Source organism: Taeniopygia guttata, chromosome 6, assembly GCF_048771995.1.
Source record: "Taeniopygia guttata chromosome 6, bTaeGut7.mat, whole genome shotgun sequence".
Taxonomy (NCBI): domain Eukaryota; kingdom Metazoa; phylum Chordata; class Aves; order Passeriformes; family Estrildidae; genus Taeniopygia; species Taeniopygia guttata.
The window spans coordinates 4,320,379-4,339,558 of NC_133031.1; the positions used below are offsets into that span (position 1 = coordinate 4,320,379).

A 19,180-nucleotide genomic window follows, 5' to 3' on the forward strand; every position below is an offset into this window, starting at 1 on the left:
CCCTTCTCCAGGGAATCAGCTCACTGCCCACACCTTCATTTATCCCCAGGGAGCCACGCAGACCTCCAAAGGCACCAATAAACTTGGGACAGCTGTTGGAGTTGCCATTTAGCTCCTCTCCTCAACCCTGCCTCCAGTCAGGGGTCACTGCGTGGAGCTGCCAGGACTGGAAGCCCACATGGATAATGGTTTGATGGATGGAGAAACTCCTGCCTTTCAGCTCTCTTTTCAAGATGGATCATCATGACCTTTAGACCCATCGTTGTCTGGGTCTCTGTGACTCCATCTTGCTCACTGAGCTCCTTCTGGAGGAGTTTGGGTTGTTTCTGGGTTCCTGTGTGTGGAGACATATGGGAACATGTGTTTTATTTGCTATTTCTGTCAGTGCAAGAAGGCTCCAGCACAGCTGTGCTGGATGTGAGCACTGAAATTGTGAAATGCACGGGGTAACACCCCTCAAAAGTCAGCTTGGTTTTGGCCAGGCATCCCTGAGAGATGCCCATCCCCCTTCACCATGACTTTGCTACATATTCTGGAAGAATTCTGGAAGAATTTCTCCATGGAAAGGGTGCTCAGGCCTTGGCAGGGGCTGCCCAGGGAGCTTTGGAGTGCCCTTCCCTGGAGGTGTCCCAGGAAGGGCTGGAGGTGGCACTCAGTGCTCTGGGCTGGGGACAAGGTGGGCACTGGGCACAGCTGGGACTCCATGGCCTTAGAGATCTCTTCCAACCTGAATGTTTCTCTGATTCGGTGTTTTCACCTCTCATTAGCTGCCCAAAGCTTCTGCTGTTTGCTTCAGGTAATCAAGGAGCTGCTTAATCCTGCTCCGAGGGCTTGGTAGTGGTTTCTGAAAATGCAGCTCATGTGGGAGTTCCTCGGAGCTGTCAGAGAGTGCAGGAGGAGGCAAATTGTGTTGGCAAGAGCCAGCTTCTTCTCCTGCCTGAGCCTGCCAACATTTCTGGTATCTAAACCTGGGGCTTTGTAGGATGCAAAATAGGAGCCTAAAAAAGGGCGGTAAATGAAGATCTGTGGGGTGAGACACATTAAAATGCAAGTTAACCAACTCTTTCCTGCAGTATTTTTATACCAACAACAATTTTCAGCGTAGGTGAAAGGGGATTTGAGTATGTTTTTTGCTTAAATGATTTTCTTTTTAAATGTCGAATGCCAAAATATGATATAATGAACAGCAGTGTGCTGATATATTTAGAAATCCTAAGTGGAGCTGTCTGAGCAACATTCTCTGCAGATCAACTTGGTTCTGCAACTAAGTTCTGTTGAAGTGCAAGAAAACCTGTAAATGTAGGAGCTATTTTCCTGGTCTACAGGTTTAGATCAGGGCAGGGTAGCTTAAACTCTTTTTAAATTGGCGTTTTGGTTAAAAATTTTAGTGGACTCTTGTGAAGAACATTCTTCCATCCAGCTTTTCGGGAGCAGCCACGCTGAAGATACTTAAGATCCTGCTCAGAAATTTCCCCTAAAACCTGAAGATGGGCTGTGGGTTGTGTATTGTGGGAATGGGAAGCCTTGTAAAGAAAATCCACAAATGTATTTAAAGGCCTTCTTGTTACTCGGTCCCAGACTTGAATCCTACTCTTATTCCCAGTTACTGAGACAAGAATAGCTCTCTGGAGTTATATTTAAAATTCCCTTGAAGGAACATCCAAAGTGGGCCTTATCCAGAGCCAACACAAACAGCTGATGCACAGTTATCAGCTATTAATGGCACTGGAGTCCAAACAAGCCCAGACCTTACCCAAAGGTCTGAGCTTTCCTCCTGCTCTGCTCCTTGGAGTGAGTTATGAAGAGGTGCAGTTGTTCCCTTGCAGGTTTTAGGATTTGAAGGAGTTATCCAGCATTTCACCCTTCTGGAAGTGTTGTGCTGGGGGGTTGTTCCTGCTCCAGGAGCTTTGGCACTGAAAGCCCCCAGGGAGGACCCTCCACCTTCCCTTGGCACCAAGAATTTCACTGTGCTTGCAAAAGCAGCTTTGCTGGAGGGTGCGGGCTTCAGGCTGCTGGTGGAGGGATTAAATAATCATCCTGGAAGTTCTGCTTCCTACCTCTGGTTCTTAGGTGGGAACTTGTGAGGTGACAACAAGCCATCAACCTGGGAACAGTTATGCTGGGAAGGGAGGAGTGCCAGGAAAGGGTTTGGACTGCTGTCTCTTGATGAGGCTCATTTTGGTATCACTGAAGGCTTTGTGGTTCTCAGCTGCCAGTTTGGAACCTCTGGATGCGTGGCCAGGCCACGGGAGATGAGTTCTGCAGATACTTCAATGTAAGGAGGACACAGAACTCTTGGAGCAACTCCTGAAATGACTGAGGGGACTGGAGCAGCTTCCCTCTGAGCCAGGCTGGGAGAGCTGGGGCTGTGAGAAGGGGATGTGGAGACCTCACAGCTCCTTCCAGGGCCTGAAGGGACACAGGGAAGCTGGAGAGGGACTCTGCATCAATAACTGGAGTGACAGCACACAGGGAATGGGTTCAGACTGACACAGGGGAAATTTAGATGGGATATTGGGAAGGAATTGTTCCCTGGGAGGGTGGGCAGGCCCTGGCACAGGGTGCCCAGAGCAGCTGGGGCTGCCCCTGGATCCCTGGGAGTGTCCAAGGCCTGGCTGGACAGGGCTTGGAGCAGCCTGGGACAGCCCAAAGTGATTTCCAGTCACTTTGGAAATAAGTGATTTTAAGGTCTTTTCCAACCCAAACCACTCTGGGATTCTATTCCAGAGCAGAGCTCACTGAGTGTTTTAGTCTTGCCTACTCTTTGAACTACACAAGGGTTAAAACAGAAGCTCTACAAAGGTGAGCTTTTGGCAAAAAGCTTCCCCAACCCTGCTGGAAACTCACAGCCTTTGCTTTTTGTGCCACTTGGAGTGGACACCCCACCCCCTTTGGAAACAGCTTAAAAAAAAGAAATCTGTCTAACACTTCTTGCCATCCTGCTGGATGGTTTCTGGAAAGCTGGAGCAGGCACAGTCCTTGGCTGTGTTATCCCTTTTTAAGGAAAGGTTTTGGGTTTTTTTTATCTTTTCCATGGCCACGTTTTGTAGAAGTAAACATTTTTAAACATTTCACAGTGTGGATTTTAAACAGTTGTTGTAGGGATTGGCTGGATTCTTGTATCCCTCCTCAGATTTGGGGCAGAGGCTGCGCTTTTTTGTTCTGTACTTCTTATCTCTGAAATCAGCTTAATTCCTTGGGCAGGGATATGGAAGGTCCCAAAAAGTAGTGCTTTTGGGCATGAGTTTCTACAAATAATTTGGACTTTAACAGCAGTGATGACCCAGCTCAAAAAGGTGCCACTGGTTGTAGTAGCTTTGAGCAGGGTTCATTGTATGAGTAAGAAGTTCTCCTCTCCCAGGACCCTGTGCTTTTACTTCCGTAAACTTGAACTCTCTGTCTGCTTGGTTAAATTCCTGTGGATGTTTCCCTCCTAAATATGGTGATTTAGGTTATTAGCAGTATTTGTTAATTCCTGATGGGGAAAATACCAGAAAAAATACTCATTTTCTCCATTAGTATTGGCATATTGAAACATTTTACTCAAAGTTTTGAGGTGGAAATAGCTAAAGAAATGGTCTTGCTCAGTTTTGTCACTCCAAAGTGTGTTTTTTCTTCCCCCCCCCTTTTTTTTTTTTTTTTTGCAGGCATCTCTCGGCCTGTCCAATTAGTATATTGCTTTTCATTTGCCTTACTGGTAGTTTCAAATGGTTTTGCTGCAAACCTGTGGTGCTGAACACCCTAAAATTTGGAATTGTGTCACTAATCTTTAAATTGAACCCTTCATTTCTTTTATTTTTCCTGACCCAACTCTGTTTACAATCTGCTACCAGCAGCAGATTCCATGGGGGATGATTCCTGGGTAGCTCCCTTTGACCCTCAGGTTCCTCCAGGCTCCAAACTGGGGCTGCACCAGAAAAGGGTGTGGTGGGAGGGCTTTGCTTTCTGGAAGCATCCCTGGAGTGATCTGTCAGAAGATTTTCCATCTGCTCTTAAATTCTTCCCTTCCTTAAAAGCCAGCAAGTGGCTTTTTCCACATTGAAATGAGCCTTTTTGGGATGAAGAATAACTTTGTGTTCTAATATTTATTGTACATGCCAGAAGGTGCAAACCCAGCGTAGGGAACGTGGCTTTTGTTGCTCTGAGGGAAGAGCTTGGAATGAGCATTTCTTGTGTTCCTTGGAAAATGGGAATTCCTGTCAGGAGAACAACAGGCTGTGCTGCAGGGTTGGGTATTTTACTGCAGGCATTGAAAAGCATCCCAGAAAGGATTGGGCTGGAAGGGACCTCAAAGCCCATCCAGTGCCACCCCTGCCATGGCAGGGACACCTTCCACTGTCCCAGGCTGCTCCAAGCCCTGTCCAGCCTGGCCTTGAGCACTGCCAGGGATCCAGGGGCAGCCACAGCTGCTCTGGGCACCCTGTGCCAGGGCTTCACCACCCTCCAGGGAACAATTCCTAATTCCCAAAATCCCATCCATCCCTGCTCTCTGGCACTGGGAGCCATTCCCTGTGTCCTGTCCCTCCATCCCTTGTCCCCAGTCCCTCTCCAGCTCTCCTGGAGCCCCTTCAGGCCCTGCAAGGCCACAATTTGTTCACCCCAGATCTTCTCCTCTCCAGGTGAACAATCCCAGCTATGCAGCCTTTCCTCCCAGCAGAGCTGCTCCATCCCTCTGCCCATCCTGGTGCCTGCCCTGGGCTCTCTCCAGCAGCTCCAGGTCCCTCCTGTGCTGGGGCAGCTCTGCAGGTGGGGTCTCACCTGAGCACAGGGGCAGAGGGGCAGAATCGCCCCTTTCTTAAGCTCCCCACACTAATGGGGATAGATCTCAGGGGTTTTATTTCCCATCTGTTACAAACCAGTATTTTTATTTATTTATCTCCTGCCTTTGTGCCAGTGGATACTCATAGCAAGGTTTGAAATTCAGCATTTTATGGCCACTGCAAACCTTTAACATAAGGCTTTCCACTGCTCAACACAGCTTCTGTGCAGAGCCTCTGTTTGCTGGGACAAAACCCTAAATTTCTTTGGCTTGTTGTGGATGCTGCTGGCTGGTTTTGGTTAGGCTGGGGGAGCAGAGCACCCCAGTACAGCCCTGGGAGCGGGGTGGATGGACACTGGGAGTGGGGGATGGACACCCCCGGTGTGCTTTGCTCCTGAGAGACAGCACAGCCAGGTTTTTATGCATTAAGGGTATTTGTAGGCAACTTGTTAAGGTTCTTTTTGCATGACTTCTGCAAATTTGAATGCAATTAGCTTCTTCCTCCTGTTGCCTTATTAATTACCGTGATGGACCTAAACTGATTTGGGACAGGATGTATCGCAGAGGATTGTGCCCTCTTTTTAAACTCTTCATCAAGTCTCCAGCACATGTGGTCATTAATCTTGCAGGAAAACAGGGATGGCTCGGTGCCAGGCTGCTTGCTCTGGAGAGGAAAGATGGCAATAACTGCTTTCTGCTCTGAGTGACCCTCTGAAGGCAGAGACATCCACTGCAGTGCTAAGTAAATATTCATGGAAATCCTCCTCCTTCAGACAGGCTCATTTGGAAACAGTCCTGCTGCCTTCCAAATATTGCAGGTTATTTTGTTTGTGCGTTGTTCCTATTAGAAACCTGAACCAGGAAGCACAGAAGAAGAAATACTGTTGGAAAATAAGAGGTAATGGAACATCTGTATCTTGTTTAAAGCACTTACTCGTCATGGCAGGAGTGGGATTTTTTTTTTTTAACCATTTAAAATACTTTTTATTCTCTATTACTAGGTAGATTCCTGCATTCACATGTGTGGAAATAATGTTATTATTAAGGCATGGCATGGTTTGGAGAAGCATTTGTTATTTGAATATTTTTTAATATAATTTTTTATTTGAATAATTGGGAACTAGGAGTTAATTCATGTGCTCTGAGGTTCGTGTGTTTCTGGGCTGGTGACAGGGTGGGGATTGGGCACAGGCTGGACTTGATGGTCTGGGAGGGCTTGTCCCACCTGGGATTGTACATGAGAATAAACACAATAGAAAAAAGCCTGTGAATTACAGAGAAAGAAAAGATAATAATCATAGTAATAATAATAAACTAATGTGGAAGTTGCTGAAAGCCTGGCATGTTTGAGTGTGTGGGACTGGCAAGCCACAGTGCATGAATAATTTTTCTGAATTATTAAGAGTGATGACTGTTCTCTCACAGAGAACAATCGAGGAGCTCTGCTTGGAGCTCTGACGTTGTATTTTTAGGACCAACTCATTTTCAAGTATGTCAAACTCTGCTTTTTTTCCTTACTCCATTCAAAAAGATGGATGGAATATTTCCTGCTGGAAGGGTTTGGGGCTCCCAAACTATGGAGGGTGGTTTAGTCTGTGGTGGCAGGGGTGGAAGGAGATGATTTTAAAAGTTTTTTCCAACCCAAAGCAGTCTTGGATTCTATAAAATAATCTCATAAATAAGCAGCTGCCTTGCAAGATGATTTTGCTCCTCTAGCCAGCACTGTTTAAGGGCAGCTAGAGGTGCTTTTCTCACAGGCTTTGTAGTCCAAGTCTCATCTTAACCAATTATCCCTGCTAATAAAGCCTATTTTGCTCACATTTAAGCATGACTGAGTTATTATCCAGCCCTTTCCTTGTGGGTATTTAAATTTAGGATGCTCAGATGTGGCAGAGATGAAGCTGTGTTTCATTGATGGCCCAGCCAATGTGTTTTCCTTCATGATGATATATTTTGTGGAGTGGTTAAAAGGGTTTGGATGATTTGGGGGCTTCTGAGCTTCCTGTGTTGAGGACAGAGACAGAATCAGATGTTCTCTTACACATCTGAGATCATATTATGTTATTATTAATATAATATTGATAATATATTAAGCACTTGAATTCCCTGAATTTGTTCACATTGGGTCTGTTTTGGTGCTTCTCCTCCAACTAGAAGCATAAAGGTTGAAAAAGACCTTTAAGCTCATTGAGTCCAACCGAGTTTTCCTGTTCCTTTGCTGTTGTTTGGACCAAATTCCCCAACTCCTCCTCAAATCCTTTCCTGTGTTCAGTTCCATCAAGGAGAGCATTGTTTTGTGCTGAAGATCTCTACATCCAGAGGGAAGTTTGACTTGGGCCAGGAATTCCTCACAGTCTTTTTGGGTCTTTTGACTTTTGCAGCAACTCCACTTGAAATCCTGACTCTATTCAAGGAGAAATTAAATAAATTTGGAGCCTTGGAATGAAATAAATGCCTGGAATTGGAATGCAGGCTGACATGATGAACACAAAAGCTTTAATTAGGCTTTCTTTGGTGGCCAGTTGGGCAACACCAATAATGAGCTCGTTGTTAGGAGGATTTGGGGTGGCTGACAAGAACAGGCAGGAGCTGAATCAAGGCACAGCAGGGAAAGACAAATGGAGGAAATGGGGTCCTGCAGCACCTGGTCAGCCTTACAAACCCCCAGCTTTGCTGAAAGGAATCCTTGCCCTGGGTGCAGCTGTACCTGGGGTCCTTATTTGCACGCAGGAGGGGCTGGGATGCCAGCCAGGGATTGCTGTGAAGGCAGATCCCAACTCAGGAATGGTTTTGTGGCTCCCCAAGCCCACCTCGTCCTTGGCAGCCTGGTCCTGTCCCCTCCTGCCCTTCAGCAGGGTCACTTCTGGTGGCCTCTGGTGCCCAGTGGGATGAGCTGTGTTGAAATAACCTCCAAACTATCGAAGGAATAAAAAGAATCTTAAACTTCACTGAGCTGGCAGTGTGGTGGGTGGAACCCTGAGCTGCCTCTAACTCTGTGCAAGGACCATGGTGTCCCCAAGGCTGGGCTGGTTTGGTGTCAGATTAAGCTCTTTCTGGATTTAGAGATGGGGTAACTGAGAGATGTTTTAAAAAGCTTTTATTCTCTTTGCAGTCTTAGGAGAAGGGTGAGACAGTACAGATGTCATAATTCATGTTATTACAATCAGAAGGGAACTATTTTTAAATTATAATACACTGTAAGTGTTTATAATACACTAGAATACGTTTTTCATAGTTCTGTTTCTCCAAAGTATCCAGTCTTATCTGTAAGGCCCTCCTTTGAAACTTGTTTCTGGTTCCATTTCTCTCTCAGCAATGTCTGTCCTATTCCATGGCATCTCTAAGTCAGCATTTCTTCTCTCAAAGTTTGCATACAGATGCACACTGTGTGAGCTTTCTGTCAGGTTTTGAGACTTCTCTACAAATCCATTTCCCACAGTCTGGGTCTCCCCAAGTCCCACTTTAGCATTTTTTTTCCAAGAAGACACCACCCATTAAAGTGTTTTTCTTTGAAAACTTTGCTTCATATTCATCTTTCCCTCAGCTAAATCCCTCCTGGCTGCTCGGGCTCTGCAGGGAGTGCTGGCTGTGAGCAGTCCAGCCCCCGGGCTGAGGAGCTGCTCTCCAGCCTGGAGGTGTTTTGGGAGCTTTAGTTTTGGTCTAGATGAGGATTTAACATCCTCAGTTGTCCACCTGCACAAGTGGATTTGGGGATTTTGTGCCAAATGCCTCCTGTGGTGATTATAATATAAATACTCAGAGAATCCGTGCAGTGTCACCCTTTGGTGTGCTCCAGTTCGTGTAATTAACATAAAACATAATAAACCAAGTAATAAATCCATTACCTTCTTCTTTGTGCTTCCTTTCAGTTTTGTGTATGGAAGATATTCCAAGTAGCTCTGTTATCGTAGGTGTGAAACTTGTAGCTAAAAGAGGATTTTGCAACTCCACAAAATCTATTTTTTTTGCAATGCTGGACGTATCTAAAGCTTATTTACAAGAAATAATTACAAGTTCACTTCTCTCTAAATTTTTTCTTTGACTTCTCTGCACAGTTTTAGGGAAAATACTGATCTTTTGTTTTAAATTTATTTGTGCCCCAGGTCCAAGGAGCTAATAAAGGAAGCGATCCTTGACAATGACTTCATGAAAAACCTGGAATTGTCCCAGATCCAGGAGATTGTGGATTGTATGTACCCCGTGGAGTATGGCAAGGACAGCTGCATCATCAAGGAGGGAGATGTGGGTTCCCTGGTCTATGTCATGGAAGGTAGGGTTGGGAAAGATCTTATTTGCTCTTTTTTTTTTTTTTTTTTTTTTTTTATACTTAGAGACAAAACCTTTTGTGGGAAAAATAGTTTCAGGGAAAGAGGTTGTCTAAATATGGTTGCTTAAAAATTGTGTGGACTGCTTTTGTGTAGAAAATTATGCCTGGATTTGTGTGCCTGTCTGGCTAAAGAAAGGAGGTGAAATCTGTGAAGCCTACACTGGAATAAACCTCCCCTAAGCAGAATTCCTGTGCTTGGAGGTGATGGTTTGCTGGATCAATGAGGATTTTAACAGAAGGAAGGGTGGTGTGGAGATGGGGATGGCTGTGGAACAGGGAGAAGGTGCTCACAGCCTCCTCCCAGGTGGAAATGTGGGTACAGCACATGGGGCTGTCCACAGGAGCTGTCCTTGGGAGGATGGAAAATGGTGTTGGTGCATCCTGGGCACAAAGGAAGAGCAGCCCCTGTGCTCCAGCTCATCTGCTTGGTCACAGGATGTGCTGGGTTTCTCATTCAGCTTTGTGAAAATCTTTTAGCAGATGTTGCCAATGCTCTGCCTTTCCAAAATCCCAGCTCCTTGTGTTTGGTGTCGTTTTCTTTCTGGGTTGTCTCACTCTCCACGTGTCAAACTGAGCATATTCTGTGTATCTTTGTGCTTTTCATTGTTAAGGAAGTGCATGCAGCTGTCAGAGTTACTGAGCTGGATCAAACTTTGTGTGCCTCCAGAGTGGCTGATCCTGAGTTCTGAGGGAAATATCCCTGTTTTCCTTCCTGCTGTGATTTGGTACCACAATAGATGAAAGCTTATCAAATTCTTCTTGCTCCTCACCAGAACTAGCTGGTGGGCTCAAAACATTTTGGCCAGATAACACCTTTTCACTTGCCCATCTATATTTTAATATCTTAAATTGTTCTTTTAAACAAAAATCTTTCCAAGGCAGTAAGCCATCCTTTAAACAAGCTTTCCTGCCAAATTCCTCATGCTGTATAGTTGCAAGTACTCCTCACTGGTTTCCCAAAACAACTTGAAGCTTCTGTCCTTTTAAGGTTAAGTCCTTTCTCAAGGCACAGGTTTAATTCCTCTGGTTTTTCATAGTTTTGAATTTTGCACATTGAAATGGTTTTTTCTGTGAATTATGTGTTTCCACCCGCAGCACTGCATGGAAAGATTTAAGGCTTGCATGGAAAGGTTTAAGGTTTTTAGTCCTCCTTTGAATACAGAGACTATTTTGAGGTGCAGAATCTGTTCTGTTGATGATAAAAAGCTGCTTCAGAATAATAGTATTTTCTTCCTAGTGAAAATGTGGAGGATTTGTCCTGTGCAGTTCCGTGCTCCCTTCCCAAATTCCCCCCACACCAAAGGTTTGCTCATGGGGTTTTTGCTGCCTGGCTGCTTTTGGGATGCTGTGTTCAATGCTGTGCCTTGAAAAAAACCCTGAGAACAGGACATGTTGGAATCAGGGTGTATTTATCTCCTGCTCAGCCTCTTCCCACACCCTGGAGAGGATTTTGGGGGGAATTAGGGGCAGAACTGTTTCCAGCATGGTTTGGGGTATTGAGCACTGCTTGCTACTCAGATAACCCCTTACTGCTGATAGATTTTATTATATTTATGGTTATTATTTAGCAGATGGCTGTGTGGTGATGAGTGTGCAACAAACGTGTGTCAAACCCAAATTTTGGGGTTTTCTGGGCACTTGAGGTTTTCCATGTTCTCCTGGCAGCCCTGTGTGTGTGTGTGAGGGCACGACTCAGCTCTTCCCTTGGCTTTGTAACTTAATTTAAGATTATTTAGATAGCTCCCTAAATATGCATAATGCTTTGCAAACCCAATTATGGAGAGTTTATAGTCTGTGTTTAGACATAATGCAATGAGTGATGATGAAGTCATGGAAATGGGAGAGGACATTATCAAATAGGTTGGGTCATGGTTATGAGAGCTCATTTTGGTTTATCATTCTGTGTCCTCTCAATTATTAACACAGTAAACCCAAATAAAAATTCAGTTCTTTGCAAAACTCTACTGGAGAGACCGATCTTTTGAGTATTACTGAGAGGTGTTTTCTCAAAAATCAAATAAATGCTGTCCTCCTTCCATTAATTCCTTTTCCCTTCCTTGCTTGGGCTCTTGCTCTTTGAGCTGATAGTGACAAAAACCAGAGCTTCGAAGCTTTGGAAGCTTTACTCCAGGAGCTGAAGTAGAAATTTCTCAGCAAGCAGAATCCTGAATTTAGAGCTTCTTTGCTTTTAGTAAGTCCAATAAGCCTTTTTTTTTTTTTTTCTTTTTTAAGTTTTTTTTTTGTATTCTGGAGTGATTTCACCGCAGTCTGTGTCTTGCTGGCCAAATTTCCACCTCTGGGGAGATGAGGGCCCATGGCTCAAACTTTCAGGCACTGGCCCCACCACACTTTATTTCTCTGGCTTCTTCAAAACACTTTATTCTGTAGCATAAAAACTGTATTCTTCAAATCACTTTATTTCTCCGGCTTCACCCTGCCTGTGCTTTTCTTCAGCCCTCTGAGGACACCCCTTGATTCCCTTTGTGTTCAAAAAGTAGCAAGAAACCTCCTTGACTTTTCCATATTAACTGAAATGGGTCAAGAGATGCCCTAAACCTTGATCAACACCAAAAAATTTCCCTTACAGATGTGCTTTGGAGGTGGGAAGGAATGTATTTGTGATGTGACAAATACCCATCAGGGGCTGAAACTGCTGGCAGCATTAAACATCCCTGCTGTGCCCCCTTCCAGCAGGAATATTCCTCCAGGCTGTGAGGCTGGGAATGAAAAAAGGGAGATGAGTGATGCTCTGCCTTAAACTACTCCACACTGGAACTCTGCAGGGAAGACAATTGTGAGAGGAAAATAAATTTATTTATTGGCTATATTCCCTTTCCTGGGAGAAAGTTTGCTGCTCTGAGAGGGGTTCAACGGATTATTTGTCTTCAAGCTGAGGGTTTTTAGAGCCAAAAAAGTTCTTGTAAATTAACCATAAATGAGTCTGCTGCCTCCATTTTTTTTTTTATTGAAGAGAAAAAAATCTAAACATTTCCTTGGATGTGTTAAAAACAGACTGGATGTGGCACTGGGTGCCAGGGTTTAGTTGAGGTGTTGGGGCTGGGTTGGACTCGATGATCTTGGAGGTCTCTTCCAACCCAGTGATCCTGTGAATTCTGAGAATTTTCCAATTTGTAGGTTTGCATTTGCTGACATTGCAACATTCCTAAAATTTTGCTGAGAGCACTTAAAAATGTGGCAGCCTGGAGAGGTGTTTTCAGAGAGCTGCACCTCGGATCTGGGCGGTGTTGACAGGTTGCAGCTGTGCGTGGGTGCTGCCTCACACTGATGAGGATAAATGTGATATCCCACCTCTGACCCCAAATGTTTCCTCTGGCTCAGCCACTCAGCTGCAGGCTGTCAGCTTGGATTAGGGCAGGAAGATCCTGTGGAGAAATCAGGTGGCAAGGTCCAGGTTTGAGGCTCTCCTGTGAATAAATGGATATTTTTAGGATGAAATTTAGCATAGAATAGAGGTTTTTTTGGTTTTTTTTTAGGTTTTTTTGACACTTTAGTCATAGGTATAAAGAGTCCTCCCTCAGGGTTGGTGCCATTCCCATGAAGTATGGAAGAAATAATTCAGTGACACAGATGGAAGGGAGAATTCCTTGGATTAACTCTTTTGTTGCTCATGGGTTTGTATTGGCAGTGGGTGCTGCACATGAATCCTGAGGCTGCAGCTCTGTACACATCTGGAGAACCTGAGGGAAGAAAAATCCCCTGTGTGCTCCTGCTTGTGCAGGCATGGAGAGGGAAGAAGCAGCTTTTTGAGAACCAGCCCCTGTTTAAGTAATTTCCCTTCTCCTCTTAAATTTCCTTTTATTTTTGTCTTCAGTCGTGGGGATTTGCCTTTTATTTTTAAAGGTGACTTTGTCTCTTGCTTCCTTCTTGGTGGCTCCCTCAAAGGAAGGATGTAACTGTGATTTCCCATGGGAATATGGGTTTCTGGGAGTCTTGGGAAGCAGTGTGTTCCTGGATACTGTGGGATCATGGAGCTGGGGGTTGATAAGGGAACACAAATAAGGTCTGTGTGGCTGTTTGAAGTACAGAGACAAACGAGAGTCCTTCCATGGGTAGAAGCGCTCCTCTGGGAGGCTCAGGGGTTTTTCCTGTTGAACCCAAAGCACAGCAGACACGTGGATGTTGTCTGTGTTCCCCCAGGCATCACCTCGGTGCCTGCACAGCCTCTGCCCCAAGGATTCATGCTCAGTGTGTTGGCACTGACACTTCTCATTTCCCACATCTCCCTTTTCCCTCCTGTTGGCTTTTACCACCTGGGCAGTTCCTGCTTTGCCCCCAGGGTCACTGCAGAGTCTTGGGTGCTCCATGCAGTCATCCCAGTGCTGTGTTCAGTCTTTGTGTCACCTCCCTGTGACCCTTCTCTCTTTTTATAGATCTAATTTAACAGGATTAATTCCCTTGGAGGGTCTCGTGAGTCAGATCCTCCTTCTCACAGGGAAAGGGCTTGGTGGGACTGATACATTAAAATGAACAAATTGTGGAGAACAGAGTTTGGATTTTGGATTTAAGGATTTGGATTTAAGGAGCATAAATGGTTCGAGGGATGGAGCAGCTCTGCTGGGAAGAAAGGCTGGGAGAACTGGGTGTGCTCACCTGGGAAATGCTCCAGGGAGACCTCAGAGCCCATTCCAGAGCCTAAAGGAGCTCCAGGAGAGCTGGAAAGGGAACTGGGACAAAGGATGAAGGGACAGAACACAGGGAATGGCTTCCCACTGCCAGAGGGCAGGGATGGATGGGATATGGGGAGGGAATTGTTCCCTGGCAGGGTGGGCAGGCCCTGGCACAGGTTTGGCTGAGCTTTGTGTGTGCAGGGATGTTCTGGGTCACTGTCGTGCTCTGGGATCACACCTGGAGAGATGGAGCTGAGCCCCTGCAGGTGGGATTTTCCTGTCTGCACACTGTGGTTCATCCTCTGTGCCCAAATACTGCCCTTGCTAAGCTTCCTCTGGGAAATTCCTTCCTTTCTGGTGTGGGACCAGGCAGTTTTGAGTGCTTTTTCAAAGTACATCCCTGATAACATTGCTAATTCCCAGCTCTCTGCATCTCCCAGGGGGACTGTGGAAGGTGATGATAACAGCATCCCTTGCAGTCAGGGCTTTTCCAACAAAATCAAGGCTGTTTTGCTTCCAGGACTTGTTCTGCCTCTCAGAGCAGGTGTTTTGGGCCCTACCTGAGCCTCTGAACGTCCTCTGGAGGGGTCTGGATCTGCTGTCCCAAGCAGATGTCCAAGACAGCATCTCACTGCACAGGTGCTGGCTGTGGAGATCAGGGAGTGTTCACTCAGTGTCTGGGTTTGAAAGGCAGGTGTCTGCTGAGGGAGGCAAGAGCCTCCCTTGAAATGGAAAATGTAATCCCCCTCCCTCCAAATTACTATAATTTTGAAATTAAGGGGCTCTCAGGTAAAGATATGGGAATAGGAATAACAGTTCTTTACTAGGAAAATTAAAAATGCAAATGCAATGGTACAAAAAAAAAAAAAAAAAAAGAAAACAAACACTGACAGAGTGAGAATAGGACCTTTGGGTCAGGGAGGTGGCAGCAGTCCCATCCCAGGGTGGCTCAGCCCTCCTGCAGTGCCAGCTGTGCTTCTGCTGGAGCAGGATCCTGCACAAGGGGGGAGTTTTCCTCTGGAGCTCCAGGGCTGGGGGAGATGGGCCTGGGCTCCTCTGGGAATGCAGTGGGAAGAAAGCTGCTCCTCTGGGAATGCAGTGGGGAAGAAAGCTGCTCCTCTGGGAATGCAGTGGGCAAAGGCTGCTGTGCTGTTCCCAGGTCAGATTGTATCCAGGTAGGAATGTTTGGCTCCTCCCCTGGGCAGAGCATCTCCCCATGGGATGATGGAATTTTCTCAGCCATGCAGGGACACTCACTGGCCTGTGAACAGAAGATAATTAATAATTAATGGCCCATTAACAGCAGATACCTCCTGGAGGGGGGTTGGTTGTGGAGGAGGTAAAGAAAACTGCCCAATGAACAGAGGATAACTGCAATCCTAACAATAGAATACACACCCCCATTTCCAACCTCAGACACTCAGTGTGGCAAGGAATCAATTAGAAATGATGGCAACGTGGGAATTTCTGCACAGCCTGACAACAAATCCCTGTGCTCCAAGGAACCTGCCTTTCCCAGGGCTTCCAGTGGGGTTTGGGAAAATGTCCTGTGGCAGCAGCTTCTTCTTTGTTCTCCTGTTTCATTTGCTTTTGTACTGTTCATTTTTGTTTCTTTCATCCTGGTATTGCAGGGTTGGGCAGGAGTCAGATCAGGGTTCTTTCCTCTGCAGGCTTCATGGGTTTCCTGCCTCCTGGAGAAATTGGGTTGTCCTGCCATACCCAGTGGGGCAATGGAATGCATATCTTTCACTGTTATCAGCTTGTTATTTTAATTTTACAGTGTCTTATTATTAACTCTTCCAAGAGTATTATTTACCCATATTAGTGATGGTGAATTAAACATTTCTTGTACTTATTTCTTGAGATGAAATTGGATATGAAAGGATGGTTGGGCTTATGACAGATGTGGTTTGATATTCTGGATACAGCAATTATTTTTTAAAGCTGCAGAACTAAACCGTAGCACTTAAAATGCAATAAGAAATAATGGTGAAGTCATCCCTTTTCAGCAAGGAAATATTAACCTTTGGTTAACTAAGCCAGTATTTGGTAGGGAGGAGAACAAAATGGAATCCAAGCTGAGACTGATGACTTCAGACTTTGCAAATTTGTGGAGGTGTTGCCAGACCAGCAGAGGAGAGGAGGGACTGGAGGGTATTTGATGATTTATACAGATATAAATCCACCAAAGAGCAAAGTCTGGTGTCTCTGTCCTCAGCCGGGTCCTGCTGCCAGCACAAATTCTCATTGGACTTGGATGAGAGGGGCCTGCTGGCAGGTTCTTCTGCAGGGCTGTAGAAGTTTGAGTGTTGAGCTGACCTGAGAATCCCTTTCATTTTCCCAGTGAATGCCCGGCTTTCTTTGGGATCTGCTCCTATTCACAGTGATTTACTCCTCTAATCATTCACTGAGCCTCTCTGAGTCTTTCTGCAGTGTGGTACTGACACAAAACTGGGGCAGCCTTGGCAAAAGCTGAAAGGATTCATCGCTGGGGAGGAGAACTCGGAGTTTATCAAACAGATAAATCATTCTGTAAATGCTTTCCTACAACCTGCTTCATCCCCAGGCAGCTAGATGCCCATCTTCCCCTTTCCAGGGAAAGCAGTGAATAGGTGTAACCTCTTCCAAAACAGTTCCCACTGCATGACAAATGTAATTATAATGGATTTTCCCCCCACGTAAGATCATAGCTGATGTGCCGTTTATTTCTGTACTGCTCAGCAGTTATTCGAAGGCTGCTTTGTGGTGAAGGAGGTTTTACTTACCAAAGAAATTGGGGAGATAAAGCTTCATTCATTTTATTAATAATAGCAGCTGGAAAGGGAGGCACAAATGTCTTTCTTGTCCCTCCTGCTGTTCCATGACTCCCTTTTGTTGCGGCTCCCACATGTGAAATGTGAAATAAAAGGACTTTTCAGCCCAGCAGTGAACGTGGAGGATTCTGACCTTTGGCTGTGCCCCTTCAACTCCAGGGCTCTGTAACTCAGGCTGTGTGTGCAGATAGAAAAATACCAGTGTTAGACTTCAAACTATCATTAAAGGACCAGTAAAAGCTCCCTTTGGGTGGGCTGCACTGGCTTTGGATTCCTTGTTTGCTTGGAAAACTCATCTACAAAAATAATCAGACCATGGGAGCTCCGTGCCCTTTGTTCCTGCTCTTAGTTATGGGGGAGAGAGGTCAAAATCACCAATTTTGGGAAGGGGAAGGAGAGAGAGGCTGGGTCAGAATTGTACAAGTACAGAATAGCCTGAGCTGGAAGGGATCCCATCAGGATCAGCTCCTGCTTCTTCTGGAATCCTGCAGAGTTTCCTGCAGGAGCTCATCCCAAAAAGTTGCTGAGTTGTAATTTTGTCATTGCTATTCCAGGCAGGAATGGGTGAAATGGAGGAAACCATTCCTCTTGGTCCCAGGGAACTTTTCCATGCTCCTTAAACACTTCATCCTGGTTGAACATCTCTTTACCCCAGGGGAAGCTCGTGAGAACATTTCCTGCATTTTCTTCTCCTTTTGTTTTTGGTGGGAAAAACCTCCTGTGGATTTTTGTGGCCAAGGCTTTGTGCAGCCCAGAAGTTTGACAGAGACAGGTCTGTGAATCAGTCCAAACAAAAGGATAAAACTAGGAGGGGTGGGGGGAGATGTTTGCATTGCATTATTTGGCAAAGTGTTCTGATTTTTCCTGTGCTTTGATGTGCAGGGGTCCTGATCTGCAACTTCTTTGCAGCCCTGGCAGATGGCTTTGGGGGAAAAATGAGAATTCTGCTCTCAGGAAACAAATCAAAATGTCAGATCAATGTTTGCACTGTATTTATATAAAATAATGGAAATTACAGTGTATCCCAGCAGCTGCTGCTCTCGCACATCCAGGCACAGATGATAATTAAATGCAATCAGAACACGTTGGATTTAAGACGGAAAAAAACCTAATAAAAATAAGATGTTTCCCATCCTTGTGCTAAATATTTTCGTAACCTCTCCGTTCTGACTGCAAAAGCTATTTTGTGGAGTTACCAGAACATGAAATAACAGTGGGTGAGCTTTCCCATATTCTAAATAGCAGCAGCAGCGGGGATTTGAGATGCTGCAGATCTGGAAAAGCAATAATCCTGGGGTGGTTCTGCTGCCCCATCCTTCCAGAGGAGCTCCACAAGGGACTCTTTATCACTGCTGAAACTCTGTAAACTCTTATCTTGGAGAAGGAGGTAACTTGAAGTCATTTTCTGCCTGGATTGTGAGGCTCTTTTTTTATTTTTACTGGTAGTGATGTATAACGTCACAGGCTTCCTAAAGTTAATTGTATTTTTTGTTGCTTGTTGTTTTTCTGCTCCCAGCTCTTTCTTTTCATACATTTTTGGGGGATGGAGAGGTCCAGGAGCTTTTGTTGATAACTATGTGAAATCTGACTGTAATCAGGGTTTTTTTCCCCCCAGTATTCAGCCCAAACCCCTGTGTTCTTTTGCCCTGTTCTTTTGTGGCAATTATTCCCTTCAGAAAAGGGAAGTCTGGGTGTAATGTGGATTAAAAATATGCAGTGGGGACTGAGGAGCTGCTATGGCAAAGCCCTGCTGCTTTAGGATCATGGGACAAGTCGGGGGGAAGGGACATCTGGTGCCACATCCCTGCTCCAGCAGGGTCATCCAGAGCACCTGGCACAGGATTGTGTCCATTGAAAATGGTGAATAACTTAGGAATTTACTGCAGGAGTTCCTGCAAAACATGTTCCTAAGGATTATGGAACCGTTTCTGCCCCTAAACCTGTAACCCATGGCAGGGGTGGAAAGAGATGAGCTTTAAAGTTCCTTCCAATCCAAGTTTAGGATTTATTTGGCAGAAGTAAGATGGAAAACTGACATCACTGCTGAAATTTAAGTTTTCCAGTGATCCCTGGAGGTTTGTAGTAACCCATGGGGTAAAAATTCCACAGGGGCTGAGGAAAATCTCCAGGCCCCAGGATAGAGTTTTTAGAGCCACCTAGTCAACATGACCTGGAAATGAGAACCAGCTCCAGAGATCTCCATTTAACACTGCACTCCTGTGTTTAAATTTGGACTGAATAAATCCATGGAAGATTTTTTTTTTAAGCAAAAAATGTTTTAGTTCCTGGTTGGTACAAGATAAGAGAAGGCGATGTCCTTGGGAATGTTCATCTGGAGGGAACAAGTGGACCTCTGCTGCATGATGAATGAAAAGAAAGGAAGTTTATTTTCTGCTTTCCACCAGCAGCCTCTGCTTATTATCATTTGTCAGCTCTCTCCAGGACATTGTTTTCCTTCTTGGAAAAACCAGGCCTTTTTCACAGACCCCACTTGGCTGAACATATTTAACACTGCAGAACATATTTAACACTGCAGAACATATTTAACACTGCAGAACTTACTTTGCTCATCATTGCTGCTGGGAGGATCATTTATTTCCTGCTCTTGTGTGCTGTCAACTGGAACAAAAAGCATTTGGGTTTCCTCAGGAGC

At 45.2% G+C, this 19,180-nt stretch overlaps 1 protein-coding gene across 2 annotated transcripts in view; it reads left to right on the top strand.

The window, feature by feature from the left end:
• Positions 1 to 19,180, top strand: part of PRKG1 (protein kinase cGMP-dependent 1) — a 371,522-nt gene that overhangs the window by 56,687 nt on the left and 295,655 nt on the right. For both annotated transcript variants that reach the window (XM_030275746.4, XM_030275745.4), the window contains exon 2: positions 8,863 to 9,029. In XM_030275746.4, the coding sequence (XP_030131606.1) occupies positions 8,863 to 9,029 (167 nt within the window). The remainder of the gene's footprint in view (positions 1 to 8,862; positions 9,030 to 19,180) is intronic.